Source organism: Melanerpes formicivorus, unplaced genomic scaffold (genome assembly GCF_026170545.1).
Source record: "Melanerpes formicivorus ecotype bairdi unplaced genomic scaffold, bMelFor1.0.p_v2 SCAF_2, whole genome shotgun sequence".
NCBI classification, from domain to species: Eukaryota; Metazoa; Chordata; class Aves; order Piciformes; family Picidae; genus Melanerpes; species Melanerpes formicivorus.
Window position 1 is genome coordinate 36,173,969 of NW_027142354.1, and position 17,460 is coordinate 36,191,428.

Below are 17,460 nucleotides of genomic sequence, written 5' to 3' on the forward strand. Positions count from 1 at the left end.
TGACACCGTCTCTCCTCCACACTGAATAGCCCCAACTCTCTCAGTCTGTCCGCATAGGAGAGGTGCTCCAGCCCTCTAATCATCCTCATGGCTCTTCCCTGGACACATTCCAGCACATCCATATCTTTCCTGTAATAGGGGCTCCAGAACTGGACACAGTATTCCAGATGGGGTCTCACCAGGATGGAGCAGAGGGGAAGAATCACCTCTCTTGACCTGCTGGCCACATTTCTCTTGATGCACTCCAAGATGTGATTTGTTTTCTGGGCTGCAAGTGCACACTGGTGGCTCATGTTGAGCTTCTCATCCACCAGCACCCCAAAGCCCTTTTCTTCACGGCTGCTCTCAAGCCATTTGCCAGCCAGCCTGTATTGGTGCTTGGAATTGCCCTGACCCAAATGTAGGACCTTGACAGACACCACACAAGATGCACTGGCTGCCAGCAATACCCCAAACCCTTTTCTGAGACCTGACAAGGCAGAGCAGGAACCATCTAAAACATGAAACGGCAGCCACGACAAATAAAGCTTTAACAATAAGAAACAAGTGGTGATAACCCTTAACTCAGGGATACATGTATCAGATATATCCATGGCTTCAGACAGTCTGAATTCATGTTTTCATCACCAAAGAAGTCCTCCATCATCAGATTCCAGGGCACAAAAGATTGGGATACCCTCCATTCTTTGTGATGAAGCAGGATCCCTGTGCAACTAAGAATGCCAAACAGGGAGTCAGAAAGAAAGCAAGTGAGAAGAAGCCTGACTTGTTCCTTGCCTAGGAGAAGAGCAGAGCCAGAATCTCTGGCTGAGCTGCTGAAAGGAGCATGCAATTCACAATAGCTCAGTGCTGCATAAAATGTAGAGTGAGTCTGGGTAAAAAGAAGATCCCAGGACCCTACATGCTCCTCAACATCTCCATGTCCAAACCATAAGCTGCAGCAAGGCTCTGAGGGTGTCTTCACAATTCTTAGGATCACAAACATGGTGGTCTAGTTTCAGTAGAGAGGGGAAAACGTACCCTGGCAACCTCAATACCCTTGGGAATAGGACCCATGCTCTCAGTCACTTTGTCTGCAAGAGGTGATTTATCTGCTCTCTCTAGGATCCTTTTGAACTCTTGGGGCTTCCCCAAGAAGAGGTTATATTCTCTGACAACCTCTGAGTGAACAACACTTTGTGTTGGTAGAGAGGGTCTTTCAGGCCACATGGAGAAACTTTCCATGGCTTGTGTCATAGGTTGAGTTGAATCTGCTGATGTGTATTCAATACCATGCTGCCATCATGCCAGCTTCAAAATGAAAGTGCTGGCTGGAGCAAAGTGTTAGGGGGCTTGAAGATCAGATTGTAACATGAGAGGCTTCCTGTTACTGTTGCTGCTTCCAGTTTCTGGTTTTTTCCAGTTTGTTTTTTTTTTTTCTTTTGGTCTTTTTGTCTGGGCTGGCTGCAGGGCAGGGGTGAGTGAGTCACTGGCTTCTGCACTTTCCTGCAAAGAGGCTAAGGTAATTGTGCATCTTATCATCTCATTAAATTCTTTAATTCAACCCAGAGGTATTTTCTGTGTTATTTTCCCTCTCGCCTTGGGGGGTGGTGGAGAGTGGAGCCTTGTGAGAGTGGGCTGTTAGCCCTGAACAGTTTGAAGCTCACAGAGATGCTCTTAAGGCAGAAGTTGTCCCCAGGCTCAGAAACTTGTTTAGCAGTGGTTTGGTTGTTCTTTCTGTTAAACACAACTGCCTATTTTGTGATGTCTGATACTTACTACAGCTGCTCCACCACAAAGGAAAGACCTGCAATCATAAATGTCTGACTTTCCTTGTCAGCTCATTTTGAGGTCCTGGATAATCATGCAGAGTGCATCGTGGTGCTTTGAAGCTCAGCACCATCTCCAGGAAGAATTTTTGGGTTCCACCTGCCTCTGGCTGTTGTGGTCAAGTTGTGGGGATTGCAACCACAGCAGAGGCTCCTCTGAAAGGTGAAGGTTGAAGAAAGCACCTGGTGCAGGAAACCTTACGTTTCTTATTAATACTTCCTACAACCAATGTGAACAATTAATTTAACTTCTTCTCTTTGATATGACAAAATATTTCATGTTCTATCTTTGCAGATGGTAATAGTACAGATATAGCTTTCTCTTTCTTCAGTTATAGCCAGCCTCTTGCAATTTCCTTCACATATGAAAGAAAACAGGTGAGCATTCTCTTTACTTTTTCACATGCATGTATTCTATTGCAAACCACCCAATTAATGATGTCCAGCATCCTGTGCAAACAAGCTCATCTTTGTGGAACAGCACCTTGGATCTTACCTTTGGTGTCCTGGCCTGGGATACCCTACAGGGCAATCTAAGGCTCAGAAATAAAATGTAGTTATCAGCTCTGCTTCTCTGGCTCAGCAGAACTCATCACCTGCCTTCTTAAGATAAAGAGCCATTTGGGTTTTCTTTCTTTTTCATGTACAGACTTTCAGAGCAACACAGTACACTGACAATATGTCATTCCTTCCCTCTGACAAGAAAAGGGGTGAAGCTTAATTGTGTGTGACACGTGTTAATCATGTGTACCATTATTGTGCACCAGAAGGAACTGTTACATGGGGGCAGAGTATGAGCATCAAGCAAAGAAAGGGTTAAACACTCTTTTAAAAAGAGGCAGACAAAAACAAACAAACAAATCCAAAATGTGCTGTGGAAGAAGATTATCAGCTCTTGCTTGTCCAAACCAGTTTACTCACACCTACACCAAACCCACCTGATTTTCCCATAAAGGACACATGTGCCTAGAGATCATATTAACGGCACTCTATTTGCTCAGATAGGTTTCAAATAAAGTCCACTTATTTTTTATTATGTCAGTGCTGCTGCAATATTACAATCCCTTGAGAAGGGAAACAACAGCACACACTGCTGTGGTACAAAGAGAGTACACAAATTAATTTTTGCAGCACAATAGATTACAGGAAATAAACTGCTTACTCCTTCAGAGGCAAAGCATGTGGCTCCAGCAAAGAATTTCAGCTTACATGTGGAACAGACAGCAGTGCCTGACACCAAAAAAAATCAAAGACTTAAAACCTACACTTCCATCAGAAAATATTGTAGTTTACAGTGACAATTTGTATGGATTTAAACCATCTGTTTGTTTGTAGCATGTAGCAGCTTTCTCAGATCTTTGTAAAAGTCAAGCTGCACATAAAAGGTCAGCACAAAAAAATCTTACTTTATATGCAGAAAAAATAGTTTGCTACTACTATCACTTCTTAACAGTCAAGCTTTTTCAAGTGTTTGTGATAGAGGGAAAAGTAAACAAAACTGTTTTAAAACATAGGTTTGATTTTAAAAGGTAAAATAGGATCTGTGCCAGGAAACATTGAAAGAGATTCTTCTCACTGCATTTGTACTGACTTTACTGGGGTTTAAGCACATGTTAATGCAATGCATGTGCTTTATTCCTTTGCTGGCATAAGGGTAGCTTCTGCTATGGCAGTCTAAAGGATACGGATTTAAAAATATACTTGATAAACCCACCATACAGTTTAAGAGATTTGATATTGAATGGTCACTAGTTACCAGTACTGACTGAGACTGCATAATACTTCATGGAACCTGGTGAGGATAAATCTCAGCAAAATTTATGATCCAAACCAACCCAAAGCACAAACTTCTGGGTTTGTTTAAATAGAATCTATTCATTGGACAGAAGTAATGTTTAATAGCAAATTTCATCCTTGATCTACAGATTAGAGCCCTACTTTCTTTTTCCTTCACAGAGGAATAAAAGACTTCCAGTCTTTTATTCCAGGCAGTTGCTCCCTTTACCAGTTTGAAGTAGCTGATGCCATGCTAGTGCACAGCACAGGAGATCTCATACATCTTAAATCAGGTGACTCCCTAGGCCCCAGATACAATGACTGCGCACAGACTTCCCACAATAGAAAGCCTGGAGCCTCTAATCTAGACACTTAATGATTGAAAGAGGGAAAACCCAGGCTCACTGAAGGCAAGCCTGTGACATTTGTGAGGCAGTGTACCAGCTTCACTGTTATCCCATAGGCTGTAGGGGATGTGGATTATGTGATACCCACAATCGTAGCAGATGCTCCTCTACTAAGTCTCTGAAGTGTCTGTATACCAACACAAGAAGCATGGGAAATAAGCAGGATGAACTAGAAATCTGGGTGCAGTCACAGGGCTATGATCTCATTGCAATTACAGAGACATGGTGGGACAGCTTGCACAGCTGGAATGTGGTTATGGACAACTAAGTACTTTTCAGGAAGGACAGATTGACAAGGCAAGGTGGTGGAGTTCCTCCCTATATGAGTAAGCAACTAGAGTGCATTAAACTTAACCCAGAGGGAGATGATAAAACCATTGAAAGCTTTTGGGTAAGAGTGAAGGGCAAAACAAACATGGGTGATATGGTTGTGGGTGTTTACTACAGACCACCAATCCAGAAAGAAGCTGTTGGTGAGGCCTTCTACAGGCAGCTGGAAGTGGCCTCAAGATCAAGTACCCTGCTCATGGGTGACTTCAATCACTCTGATATTAGTTGAAAAGATCACACAGCCAAGCACAAACAGTACAAAAGGTTCCTGCAGTGTATTCATGACAACTTTCTCCTGCAAGTAGTTGAAGACTAATGAGGAGAAGTGCAATACTGGACCTGGTATTAACAAGCAAAGAAGGACTGGTTGTAGATAGTAAGTTGCAGGTGATCTTGTCTGTAGTGATCACAACATGCTAGAGTTTAATATCACTAGGCAAAGAAGCAGGGTGATAAGTAACATTTCAACCCTGGACTTTAAGAGGGCTAACTTTGCCCTCTTCAAAACTCTACTTTGAAGTAGCCAGTGGGCTAGGGTCTAGAAGGAAGGGGGCCCCAAGAGAGCTGGTTAATATTCAAACATTACCTCCTTCAAGCTCAAGAAAAATGTATTCCCTTGGGAAGAAAAAAAAAAAATCAAGTAAGGGAGGCAGGAGACCTGCATGGATAAACAGGGAGCACTTGGAGGTTTACAAAATGTGTAAAAAAGGTCTGGGCAATTGGAAGGAATATAGAAACACTGCCAGAGAATGTAGAGATGTGACAAGAAAGGTCAAGGCCCTCTTGGAACTAAGACTTGCCAGGGAGGTGAAAGAAAACAAGAAAAGCTTTTTCAAATACATCAGTGACAAAAGGAAGGGAAAAGGAGGGTTCACTAGTGAATTATATGAGAGATATGGTAACAGAAGATGCAGAGATGGCAGCGTTGCTGAATGCCTTCTTTGCCTCAGTCTTTACTCCTAAGACTGGCCCTCAAGAACCTCAGTCTCTGGAAACAAGGGAGCAGAACTGAAGGGAGGAGGACACTCCACTGGTCAGTCAGGACTGGGTTAGAGATCACTTGTACCAACTGAAAACACACAAATCCGTGGGCCCTGATGGCATGCATCCATGAGTGCTAAGAGAGCTGGCTGATGCTACTGCTGAGCCTCTCTCCATCACTGTTGAAAAGTCATGGAGAACAGGAGAGGTGCCTGATGACTGGAAGGAAGCAAATGTCACTCCAGTACTCACAAAGGGCAAGAAAGAAGACCCAGGCCACTACAGACCAGTCAACCTCACCTCCATCCCTGGAGAGATGATGGAGCAGCTCATTCTGAAGATTGTCTCTAACCACATGGAAGGAAAGAGAGTTATCAGGAGTAGCCAACATGGATTTACCAAGGGGAGGTCTTGCTTGGCTAATCTGATAGCCTTCTATGAAATTATGACCAAAGGCGTAGATGAGGGAGGAGCAGTGGATGTCACATACCTTGACATCAGTAAGGCTTTTGATACTGTCTCCCATAACACCCTCATAGAAAAGCTCAGGAAATGGGACATAGACGGTCAGTCTGTGAGGTGGATTGAAAACTGGCTCAAAACCACAGTTCAGAGGGTTGTGATCAGTGGCACAGAATCAACTTGTAGGCCTGTAGCCAGTGGTGTTCCCCAGGGATCAGTACTGCCTCCACTTTTGCTCAGTATCTTTATCAACCACCTGGATGAAGGGATTGAGAGTACCCTCAGCAAGTTTGCTGATGATACAAAACAGAGGGGATGACCGACACCCTGTCAGGCTGTGCTACCATCCAACATGATCTGGACAGGCTGGAGAGCTGGGTGAAACCAAACCTCTTGAAGTTCACTAAGGACAAGTGCAGGGTCCTGCATCTGGGGAGGAATAACAGCAGGCACCAGGACAGGTTAGGTGTTGCCTTGCTGGAAAGACCTTGGAGTCCTAGTGGACAGCAAGTTCTCCATGACAGCAATATGCCCTTGTAGCCAAGAGACCCAATGGTATCCTGAGGTGCTTGAGGAAAAGTGTGTCCCCACAGCTCTAGGCAGGCTCTTCTCCCCCTCTACTCTGCCCTGGTGAGACCATTCCTGGAATACTGTGTCCAGTTTTGGGCTCCCCAGATCAAGAGAGAAAGGGATCTGCTGGAGAGAGTCTGGCAGAGAGCCATGAGGATGATCAGGGGACTTGAGCATCTCCCCTATGAAGAGAGACTGAGACACCTGGGGCTGTTTAGTCTTGAGAAGACAGAGGGGATCTGATTAATGTCTATAAATATCTGAGGGTGGGTGTCAAGTGGAGGGGGGCAAGCTCTTTTCAGTGGTATGCAGTAATAAAACACAAAACAATGGATATAAACTTGAACATAGAAGGTTTCATCTCAACATGAGGAACAGGCTGTCCAGAGAGGTTGTGAAGCCTCCTTCTATGGAGACTTTCAAAACCTGTCTGGGTGTGTTCCTGTGTGGACTACCCTAGGTGATACTGATTTTGGCAGGGGAATTGGACTCAGCAAACTCTGGAGGTCCCTTCCAACCTCTAACATTCTGGGACATTGTGATTCTGTAAATATTCTTGCACTTACCTGCATGTGACATCCCAAGGTCTGAAGGCCAGGAATACCCTTGAGAGTGTTGCCACCAGAGCTGTGTCACAGGATGTCCTGTAATTTTCCTGCCATGCCATGTCCAAGTAGCCAGAGACCTGGTTAGAAAAGCTAAAGTTCAGTTACAATTTTGAGAATGCTCATATTAAGATGCCTTTTCCAAAGCCTAAGTCAGTGCCTGCGCAGTATTTAATGGTGTGTGATGGGTCTACAAATGACTTGCAACTCTTATTCTGCCTCTTCTTTTTCTGGGATTGGCCTGAAGTGAGACCTCATTGCAGGGGGGGCTATTTTTTATACTTCTTGTGTGGTGATGGGTTAAGACATTGTAATGGGTTGGGGCAAACCCCCTCCCCACCACGGGCAGAAACAATGACTCAGACAAAGGGATTGCAAAAGTGATGGAAAGTTTAAATAGCAAAACAATTCAAAAACAAACACCAATGAAAGCTTTACAGAGAACCACAAGCACCGTGACAAAGAGAGAGATCCCAGAACATACCCAAGAACATCCCACCCCCACCTGGGGGTACACCCAACCCCTCCCCAGGGCTCTTTCCTCCCTCCCAACCCAGCCTTGGGCCTGGGCAGGCCCAAGGGAGGTGGCTCACGCCATTTTACCTAGGCTGCAGCTGGGGATGAAAGAGGAAGTGGAGACCCCGCATGGGCATTTTATAGGGGATCAGGGCATTGTGGGATTGAATACCTGCCTGTGACCACCCCCTGGGCTGGGCCCACCCGTAGGGACCTCCCAGGTGTGTTCTGTGCAGTGGCATCCGGGCCAGCACCCAGCCTAAACCACCACAGACATATAAATGAAAAGCATGTAAGCTAAGTTCCTCTGAACTCTCATCTACAGCTTGTTATTATCTCCCTCAGCAATTTCATAGTGGAAATACACTGCAGTAAATGCTTAAAATGGAGTTTTCCTCCAGGAGATGGACAGGGTTTTTTTTTAGTGAAAACTAACAGTGACAATAGAGTATTACCACATGACTGGTCTTGCTGCTATGGTTTCTACAGTCTGGGATCACCCTAACTGCACTGCTCATTTGCAGGAACACACAGTCACTGTGTTGTGCCACTTTCTACACTCCCAAGATTCAGTTTGATTGCTTTCAGCTTTAGTAGTTTAGCAGGAGGACTGTTTTAGAGACATCCTTGAGGAAAGACACTACTATTAGGAAGTGATGCTGCTAGTATGTCCTGGCATTTGAAGTTCTCTAACCATAGCACAGAAGCAAAAATCAGAGGTGCAGATAGTCCATGATTACACAGGCCTAGAACTGGCTGAACTCAGTTTAGTCTAGCATAGCATTTTAGTTATCCTCACAGCAAAAGCATGTGGCTTGCTTGGGGAGGGGAAAGCAAAATAAATAAAAAAAATGTGGAAATATTGCACATGAAGACAGATTGCAGATTTTGTTTCTCTATCTCCTCTAGCTGCCTTGTCAGTCTGAATTTCCTTCTGGGGCAGCCAAAGGCCTGGTTCTCAGTATGCTAATTACTGTGTGAAGTCTGCCAGTCCCACTTTTCTAGGAGGCAGATATCATGCTTTTCCTGATCACTTGCAAATTTAACATTCCACATATGTTCTTCCTTGATAGCAGTCTAGTTTTAATTTTACTGTACACTTTTCCATTTGTGGGCATGTAATTACTTTCTTTGAAAACTTGAGCTTTTCCTGTACAACAAAAATATTTTTGCTGTGGTATTTTTCAGGCATCTTGCAGTATTTTAATAACTGAGATTAATTATGAGTGCCCAAGCAAGGTTTCCCTCAACAATTACAAACAACTGCAAAAGCAGCATGGGAGGTGAGGTTCAGGAGGAGCTGAGACAGGTTATCTCTGATGAGTTTGTGTTCTTGTAGCCTGGCCAAGAGCTTCAGCAATAGCAGGGATCAGGAGCCAGAGAAAAACACCTTGTGCAGATGTTCTGACAGAGACCTCTTAATCTCAGGTTCTTGTGTACATGCATACGCACATATCCTTGGTAAAGAAGGATATGGCACATTGGCCACAGCAACCCCATGCAGTGCTACAGGCTGGGGTCAGAGTGACTGGAGAGCAGCCAGGCAGAGAGGGACTTGGGGGTATTGGTGAATGGTAGGCTGAACATGAGCCTGCAGTGTGCTCAGGCAGCCAAGAGGGCCAACAGCATCCTGGCCTGCATCAGGAACAGTGTGGCCAGCAGGAGCAGTGAGGTCATTCTGCCCCTGTACACTGCACTGGCTAGGCCACACCTTGAGTCCTGTGTCCAGTTCTGGGCCCCTCAGTTTACGAAGGATGTTGACTTGCTGGAACGTGCTCAGAGAAGGGCAACAAAGTTGGTGTGGGGTTTGGAGCACAAGCCCTATGAGGAGAGGCTGAGGGACCTGGGTTGCTTGGCCTGGAGAAGAGGAGACTCAGGGAAGACCTTATTGCTCTCTACAACTACCTGAAGGGAGGTTGTAGACAGGTGGGGGTTGGTCTCTTCTCCCAGGCAACCAGCACCAGAACAAGAGGACACAGTCTCAAGCTGCGCCAGGGGAGGTTTAGGCTGGAGGTTAGGAAGAAGTTCTACACAGAGAGAGTGATTACCCATTGGAACAGGCTGCCAAGGGAGGTGGTGGAGTCACCATCACTGGAGGTGCTCAGAAGGATACTCGATAGGGTGCTTGGCTGCATGGTTTAGTTGATTAGGTGGGTTGGATAATAGGTTGGACGTGATGATCTTGAAGGTGTCTTCCAACCTGGTTTATTCTATTCTAAATCAGTAATTTGGCTCAAAAGCAATGGCATGATTGCAGGATACATTACACAACATCTTTCAGGATTGAACAGACTTCTATTCACTCCTTTATGATATTACACCTTTGACATGCAGACATTACAGTTCTGTAATTTCATCTTTAAAAAGTAGTGAATGAATTTTAATATCTGTCATAGCTGTCAGAGTATGTCCACACTCATCATGCCCTTTCCTGCCACTGGCTTCAGAAATAAGTATGTATAATGAAGTCTTGGCTTTACCTGAAGCAAAAGGCAGAAGTAAAAAATTGATCCATGGGTGTGCCACAGCCCAAATGCTATCTCCTCTGGGAACATTTGTTGCTCTGCAAAAGAGGAGAAGATGCAGCATGTGAGGACTGTGAAAGGTTGAAGAGTGCACATTCCCTCTCCCACTGCTTTCCAGTGTCACCTGTGATACATCTGAATGCAGCCTGATGTGCTCTCCTTTTCATTTTCAGCACTCCTTTAGTGACACATCCAGATTTTGCTTTACTCACTATGAAGGCCACAGTCATTGCAACCTTCTTTGGTAAGTACAGTAGCTGTGCTGCAACTAGTTGTTCGTGTGTTTGCACTCTCCTGTCCTGGCTGACCAGTGGCTGCTGCCTTCTTCTCTTCCCTTTGGACTTCATGGCTGATGAAGCTCTCAGTGGGAGGTAAAGTAAGCCTTGGCACAGCTTTTCAGAAATGGGCTTCCAAAACTTTTTGGCTTTGGCGTTGAACCAGTATAAATTAATTGCCAAGATCTCTACGTATATGAATGACTGCATGCAGTCCAAATCAGATGGCACAATGGGGCCTGGAAAATGTCTGTAATGTAAAGATTCCCTTGAAAGAAAAATCACCTGTTTCTTATGTGGGAGCATCCCTTCCCATTTGTAATGTGTGTCCTTGCTTTTCTACATGAACAAGGAGGTTCTAAAGGAAAATGGCTATAAATGTGAGTCTGGCAGCCAGACAGGATCTTGCCTTTTTGGAACATTATAGAGGGTTCATCTAACATTAACACTCTGCTTGATCAAGGATGATTTCTTAGTGTACTTTACTGATATGTCTCCCTTTGAGGGGGATCCAGCTGCCACAAAGTCTAATGGCGCTCTAGGTCTTTAATTGTGATATTCCCAAGCTATGTTCCCCCGAGCTGAGTTCCTCAGATCTGGCAGAATAACCCTTCCTAATTCAAATTCATCGCTATCTATACAGTTCTTTTGTCTTTACTAAAGACCAAAGTACTTTCTCCACATTAAATTATGCCCTGACATTCCATGTAGTTGGGACTTTGTATTTTGCTGTCCACTGTTTTGCTGCTTTTAATTCTAACTACAGTTTAGCCTTACTTACACAACTTTGGCACTGACAAAAGACCATGGGACTGCATCTATACACTGTCACTGCTTTTGAGTAAGTTCTAGGAGTGATTAATTCTGCAGACTCTCTGTAGTCAGTCTGGAGGGAGAAGAGCATAAAAGAAGTAAGACTGTTGATGCATATTCTATTAAGATTAATTCAACAAACAGTGTGAGGATAAGCCAACACATCACTGAGAGTTTCACTTCCTTCTGAAAATGCAGAGATAGAAAAACAAATAGGAAAGTCAAGATATTTGTAATGAATTTCTATATTATAATACTTATAAGCACAGAGAAAGAAATGTTTTTGTATGTCATGCACTTAGCAAGTAAACCAAACACGGTAAGCTGCATATATATATTATGATGTTTGTTTTAATACAACAGTGTATGTTTCTTTTACTATTACACTTTTCAAATCATAATTCTGCCTATTGAAGAAAATCAGTGCCCTTGCTGGGACAGGATACTGGGACATGCTGTATTAGAACCTCATATTGTCCATAATTCTGCCCAGCATCCCACACCTGCTACCACAAGCGAGTGAAATGCTACAACACATGATGACAGAATAACCTCCCCAATGGCTTATTAAGAGGGATCTTTCTCTCCCTACCTTCCCAGTTAGTTTATGTACAGAGCAAGTTTTTTTCACTGACATCTCTATCACACCAATTACAAAGAGTTTTCATGGTTTGTAGAAATACTGAGGCTTTTTGTGGCTTTCTGGACCTCATGGATTCCATAGAAGCTTTTGACAGTGAGTTCCACAGATGAATGTGTGAGCTGAACTGATTTTTAATCCCCTTCAAAAAACCTGCCACACAGTAGACATATCTTGACTGCAAAATTAACCTACAAGTAGAAACCTATCTGTGACTGAGAATACTCCCAGTTTGTTTTATTTCAAGCCATTGATTCAGATTTGGGAAATCTCATGCAGAGGATTTTGCAATAACTGATGTTGACAGTGCCCCTTTTTCCTGATGCTATGTTTTCTTTGCTTTAGGTCTGTTTCTTATATGTACTTATGCAGCTAAAGAAGTCACGAAGAAGACAAAAAAGGCTAAGCTATGTAAGTGATCCCCGTAGTATTCTTAGCTGTTTTACAGCAAGTATATCTGATGTGTTAAAAAAATAAAAATGTGCAAAATGAGTTTATATTCTGGTAACTCCTCACAATTGTCTGCAGAGTCAATGGCAGCACATGTTAACTAACACGCTCTTTTCTTGAAATCAAACCACCAAGTAAAGGGTGTGCTACTGAACATGTGTAAAGGGGAAACTGGGTGCTTCACCACTAAGTATGTCTTCATAGGTCATTAGGCAGCACATAAGGTTGTAAGCAAGCACTATGGTTTTCACAGAGACTAGACTAGAATAATATAATTAACCAGGTCAGAAAAGACCTTTGAGATGATCATGTCCAACCTATCATCCAACACTATCTCATCAACTAAACCATGGCACCAAGCACCCCATCCAGTCTCTTCCTAAACACCTCCAGTGATGGTGACTCCACCATCTCCCTGGGCAGCACATTCCAATGACAAATCACTCTTTCTGTGAAGAATTTTTTCCTAACCTCCAGCCTAAACCTCCCCTGGTGCAGCTTGAGACTGTGTCCTCTTGTTCTGGTGCTGGTTGCCTGGGAGAAGAGATCAGCTCCCACCTGGCTACAACCTCCTTTCAGGCAGTTGTAGAGAGCAATAAGGTCTCCCCTGAGCCTCCTCTTCTCTAGGCTAAATATGTGAGATGAACCTATTGCAACCCAAAGCACATGCAGCTGATTAGTTGGAGACAAGTGGTGCACTCCTTCTGCACTAGCTTGTGTGTGTAACTTTCAGCTATAACTTTGCTGCTGTAAGAGCATTTTTGTGCACAGATTATTTTGCTCATTTAGTTGACAAACAAGCCTACTGCAAGGTTGTGAATCCACATTTAAACTTTTGTTCAAAGGAAATTGTACCAAGCAAATAGTTTTTAAAATTAAGACATGATAATCGGTTGTGGCTCCAGGCTGGTGTTACAGACAGCATGGAGCTACATGAGCACAGCAGGAGGCTTGGGAAGCATCCTGCCTCATCTGTGCACAGCCCTTCCCAGTTGTGACTGACAGCCACCTCTTCCCCTCCTGACATGTTAACCACAGCCTGGGTGGCTATGTTTCTTTCTATCTCCAGGAAAGTGTCATTGCCTCCACAGAAGCAAACACTGAAGGTCAGATACATAATCAGACTTCTTTATGCCATCCCTGGTTACAGTCACATCCCTTAGTATAGGGATTATTATGTGTTATATTGTAGAAACAAAATGTACAGACATGTCTTGTATCACAAACCCATTGATACAAAAGCATAAGAGAAGGGCATCCCTGTCACTCAGTTACTCATCATTTCATGACAAAATCACTCAGCTAGGAAAATATTCAGTCTGATCTTACCAAGATCTTGCACTCACAGATGTACCCCAGATCGATTGTGACGTCAAGGCGGGGAAGATAATCAATCCAGAATTCATTGCAAAATGCCCTCCTGGATGTCAAGATGTAAAATACCGTGTTTATGGCACAGACATTTATGCTTCATTTTCTAGTGTATGCAATGCTGCAATTCACAGGTGAGTGAGTTTAAATAAGCAAGGTACTCAGACTAAACTATCACTTCTATGTAGAGAGCTCCTGCCTTTTCAAACCCTTTAAAGTTCTTACTGCCTTGTAGACTTGATTGCAGGCTGCTGTTCTAGTGGGAAACCAGCAATAAAGACCATATTTGATGCAATAAAGACAATGCAATTTAAATCAGGTGTGTTTGAAGACATTTCTCAACCTTTGGAGAAGTGCCTTGAGATTTGCAGATCTCTCGTACATGCATAGCAAATTACTATTTGTACTGTTATTATTCAAACAGAAGATAAGGGTCAAGCTGCTGCTACTAATAAGCATCAGAAAGAAACCAGTCATATCACCAGTGATTAATACAAATAATTCCAGTACTTCTGGGATTGTTTTTGGTTCACCATATTTGAATTGAATCACACCATAATTGCAGGAAGGATGCAGAAGCAAGATGCATTCGTGTGAAAACACAGTAAAAACTTGTAACCCTGATGGACAAAGTGACTTCATTTGGTATTATTCAATCTATTGCAGTGCTTCCAGTTGCGTGAAATTGCTGAGCTCTTGAACAAAGCTGAATAGTTAAGGCTTCAGGACTTTTTACCTTTATAAGCTACACTGCGCAGCGCAGAGGCCAAGGTGCCTGCGTGTGTAGGGCTGCCACCTCCTGGCTGCAGCTTTGTCTGTTAAGTCCCTTGCTGGGAAGATGACTGCTAGCATGGCTTTCAAACGAGAAATACTTCCTTCAGATTCTAGTGCATGCACAGTGGAATACTCTGCACAATGGCAGAGCTTGTTGCAAAGGGAAGCTACAAAATACTGGCAGCGTCTGCAATTTCCCTTGTAGTTCCAATGCTGGTTGCCTGTGTTGTTGCAGTGAAGGTTTCCCTTTTTCTCACTTGCCAGCTGGGGTTGACTTTGTTAGCTTCTATGTTTCCTTTCCTCACAGTTACGTTACCAGCAGATTCTTGCAGTCATCAGAGGAAACTGGAGCTCTGACACATTCTTCTACATTGTTTCCTGCCCTTTACTTATTTTCCTGCAGTGTGATTACTGCCAGTCCTACCATGACACTCGAGTGGCAGTTGCTTCCTGGCTTGCCTGCCTTCTTAATGATGCCACAGCAGGTTACACGTACAGAAGGTTTTCTGTTTGTTTTTAGATAAATGTTATGTCATGTGTCATGTGTCAAACAACATTTAATGTGCAACACACATGGATCTCACCAGATTTTCTAACAGCTTTCATCAGTATTGCGTTCAGTTTGCTCCAGGCTTAGCCTTTTTGGCAGATGATATATAATGGAACTGGGGTGGAAAAAACAAACCAAAACCCAACAACTTACATACATTAATTTTTTACAAAAGAAAAAAATCTAGCAAGTGGGTAGTTTGCCTCACAGTTGTATTTCTGTCACATAGCTGGCCTGAAAATTCCTCTGAGTACCTCTCCCTGTATCTTCAGTCATTCAGTCAAGCTTGCAGGAATTTTAATAAAGGCAGTAGCTTGATCTTGTGTGTAACTAGGTCAACCTTAAACACAGGACCAGTAGATCAGTGGGAAGAGCAAACAGATCCCAACAGCAATTTGTAACAAGCTGTTCTTTTCTATGTGGAAGAAGCACAAATATTTCTTAGCATCGGTAATGTCACAGCTCCACTCTAGTCCCTGCTTTAAAGGTAAAAGTTAACACTTTCTATCTCCTGCACTGTTGAACAATGTCTAAGTCATTTGGGGAAATTCCTGCCTTCAGACACCGTGTTTTCCCCTTTCAGTGGTGTAATTGACAACGCAGGAGGTAAGATTCTCGTTCAAAAAGTCGCCGGCCACTCCGGTTACCGCGGGAGCTTCTCCAACGGGGTCCGGTCCCTGTCACTGCCGCGCTGGAGGGAGTCCTTCCTTGTGTCAGGTACTATGGTGGCATGCTGGATCCACCTGCCCTTTTCTGCTGCTCCCCATCAGGCAGAGGGGGAAACAGCCTTCTCATTTTCAAGACCAGTTTAATCATTGCAGGCCCACCCTACCTAGTTTTAGCATGAATAAGCACTCAAAACAGGTTTTATTCTGGGCCATCAGAATCACTTTTACATCATCTTCAGATTACCTTAAACCCACTTGAACTCATTCTACCTATGTGAAAGGAGGGTCTAATTTCCACCACCTTACATACAATTTCTAAATATAACTTCATGCTGCATCCAGACAGTAGGTCAGTTTTTGCTGGTCAGCACTTCTGGAGGTGTAGGATAGGTACGATCAACTGGTACTAACTAACTACATCATTCCTGGAAAAATCAACAAGCAACTGAACAAAAGACACTAAAAATAAAGGCATGCTCTTTTCATGCAAAAAATTGTGGACAGCAAAGGAGGTCTCACAAACTGACCAAAATGAACTGTCACCTGGAGTTTGCATTAATATATTTGGATGCACTTTTTTACAGCATTCTGCCATGGGTGTGCCACATTATGAGAAGGATTTATTTTCAATGAGTAGGAATTTCCTGGAATAGCTGAATTGCTACTTGTACTTGTTGCAGTTTTCCCCCAACAAACAGCACATTGTAATTCAGGTACATAAGTGGAAAAATAAGATTTTTAAAAAACTTATTCCCCCCCCCCCCCCCCCCCAGTTGCCCAGTTGTTATCCAGTAAAACTGCAAGAATTTTTGGATCACAGTAACAAATCCTTATTCTCAATTAATGAGATGCTATGAAAGAAGACATGGGAGAAAGTTACAAGCACACATAAGAGAATGAGAAATCTGGGTATACACAAGCATAATGAAATTTGTCCCTCATGCACTTAATTTTACGCATGCTGAGTGCACTCACTGATGTCAGTGGCACTACTTAGTTTAGAAGCGAGCTCAGGCATAACATAACAGATCATTTACCATGTGAAATAGGAAGAAAACTCTCACTATACCTACTGAAAATTTGGGAATTTTTGAAAGTAATTGAGAAGAGTAAAACCCCAGGAAGGCTGTGGTATTCATCTCAGCAGCCTGAGGCAGAATGCAGACAGATCTCACTCTCAGAAAGAGATGAGCTGCGTTTTATTTTTATGATTATGAGTCATAAAAAAAGGCAGAGCTGCATAAAGCATTCCCCAGTAAAACTACAAAGTCACCTAAGGCATTAATTTCAGGACAGCTTTGGAACTGGAACTGAGTCCCCTATTCTCCATCTGAGCTCTCTTCAGCAGACCAGACCCATATGTGATACTGTACTCTGGACATGTGCCAACGTTTTAATCCTAGTTAGGATATTGTCACTAAGACTTTATGGTGTTTAAATTGTGAATGAGTACCCACACAAAAGAGCACAGAAAAAGAATTCTAGAGGAACCCAGGCAATGAAGTGGCATGATTTAGGGGCAGTGGGGGAGGAGGTCTGTCCTCTGGAATTAAAGCAGTAAGCACACCAGGAGGTACACAAATGCACTGGTATTCACTTTCAAGCACTGAAATGCTTTGGCCCTGATTTGAATGACTCCATTCAGTTTACTGGGAGATTTGCAGTTAATGGGTTAAGAAAACAGAGTCCTAAAGCTCTGAGTCTGCTAGTCACAGATAAGTGTGAGAGGGTGAGCAGCCACTACTTGAGCAGCTTAAACTTCATTGGCCAGAACATGATGTTTTCAGCCCATATGTAAACACATTTTGGGGTATGTTAAGCAAACTCCAACCTAGATATAACTTTCTCCAGACACTAAAAAGGACATTACCATTGCTCCAGAGTGCAGGGCCACATTTAGGTCAGGCTTCAGACCTCTTGGTTATATATAAGATGGAAG

At 43.4% G+C, this 17,460-nt stretch overlaps 1 protein-coding gene across 2 annotated transcripts in view; it reads left to right on the forward strand.

Moving 5' to 3' along the window:
* The window catches only part of VIT (vitrin), a 53,638-nt gene that overhangs the window by 9,473 nt on the left and 26,705 nt on the right, over positions 1-17,460 (forward strand). For both annotated transcript variants that reach the window (XM_068156233.1, XM_068156242.1), the window contains exons 2-5: positions 10,154-10,224; positions 12,054-12,119; positions 13,507-13,663; positions 15,437-15,570. In XM_068156233.1, the coding sequence (XP_068012334.1) occupies positions 10,194-10,224; positions 12,054-12,119; positions 13,507-13,663; positions 15,437-15,570 (388 nt within the window). In that variant the 5' untranslated portion in view covers positions 10,154-10,193. The remainder of the gene's footprint in view (positions 1-10,153; positions 10,225-12,053; positions 12,120-13,506; positions 13,664-15,436; positions 15,571-17,460) is intronic.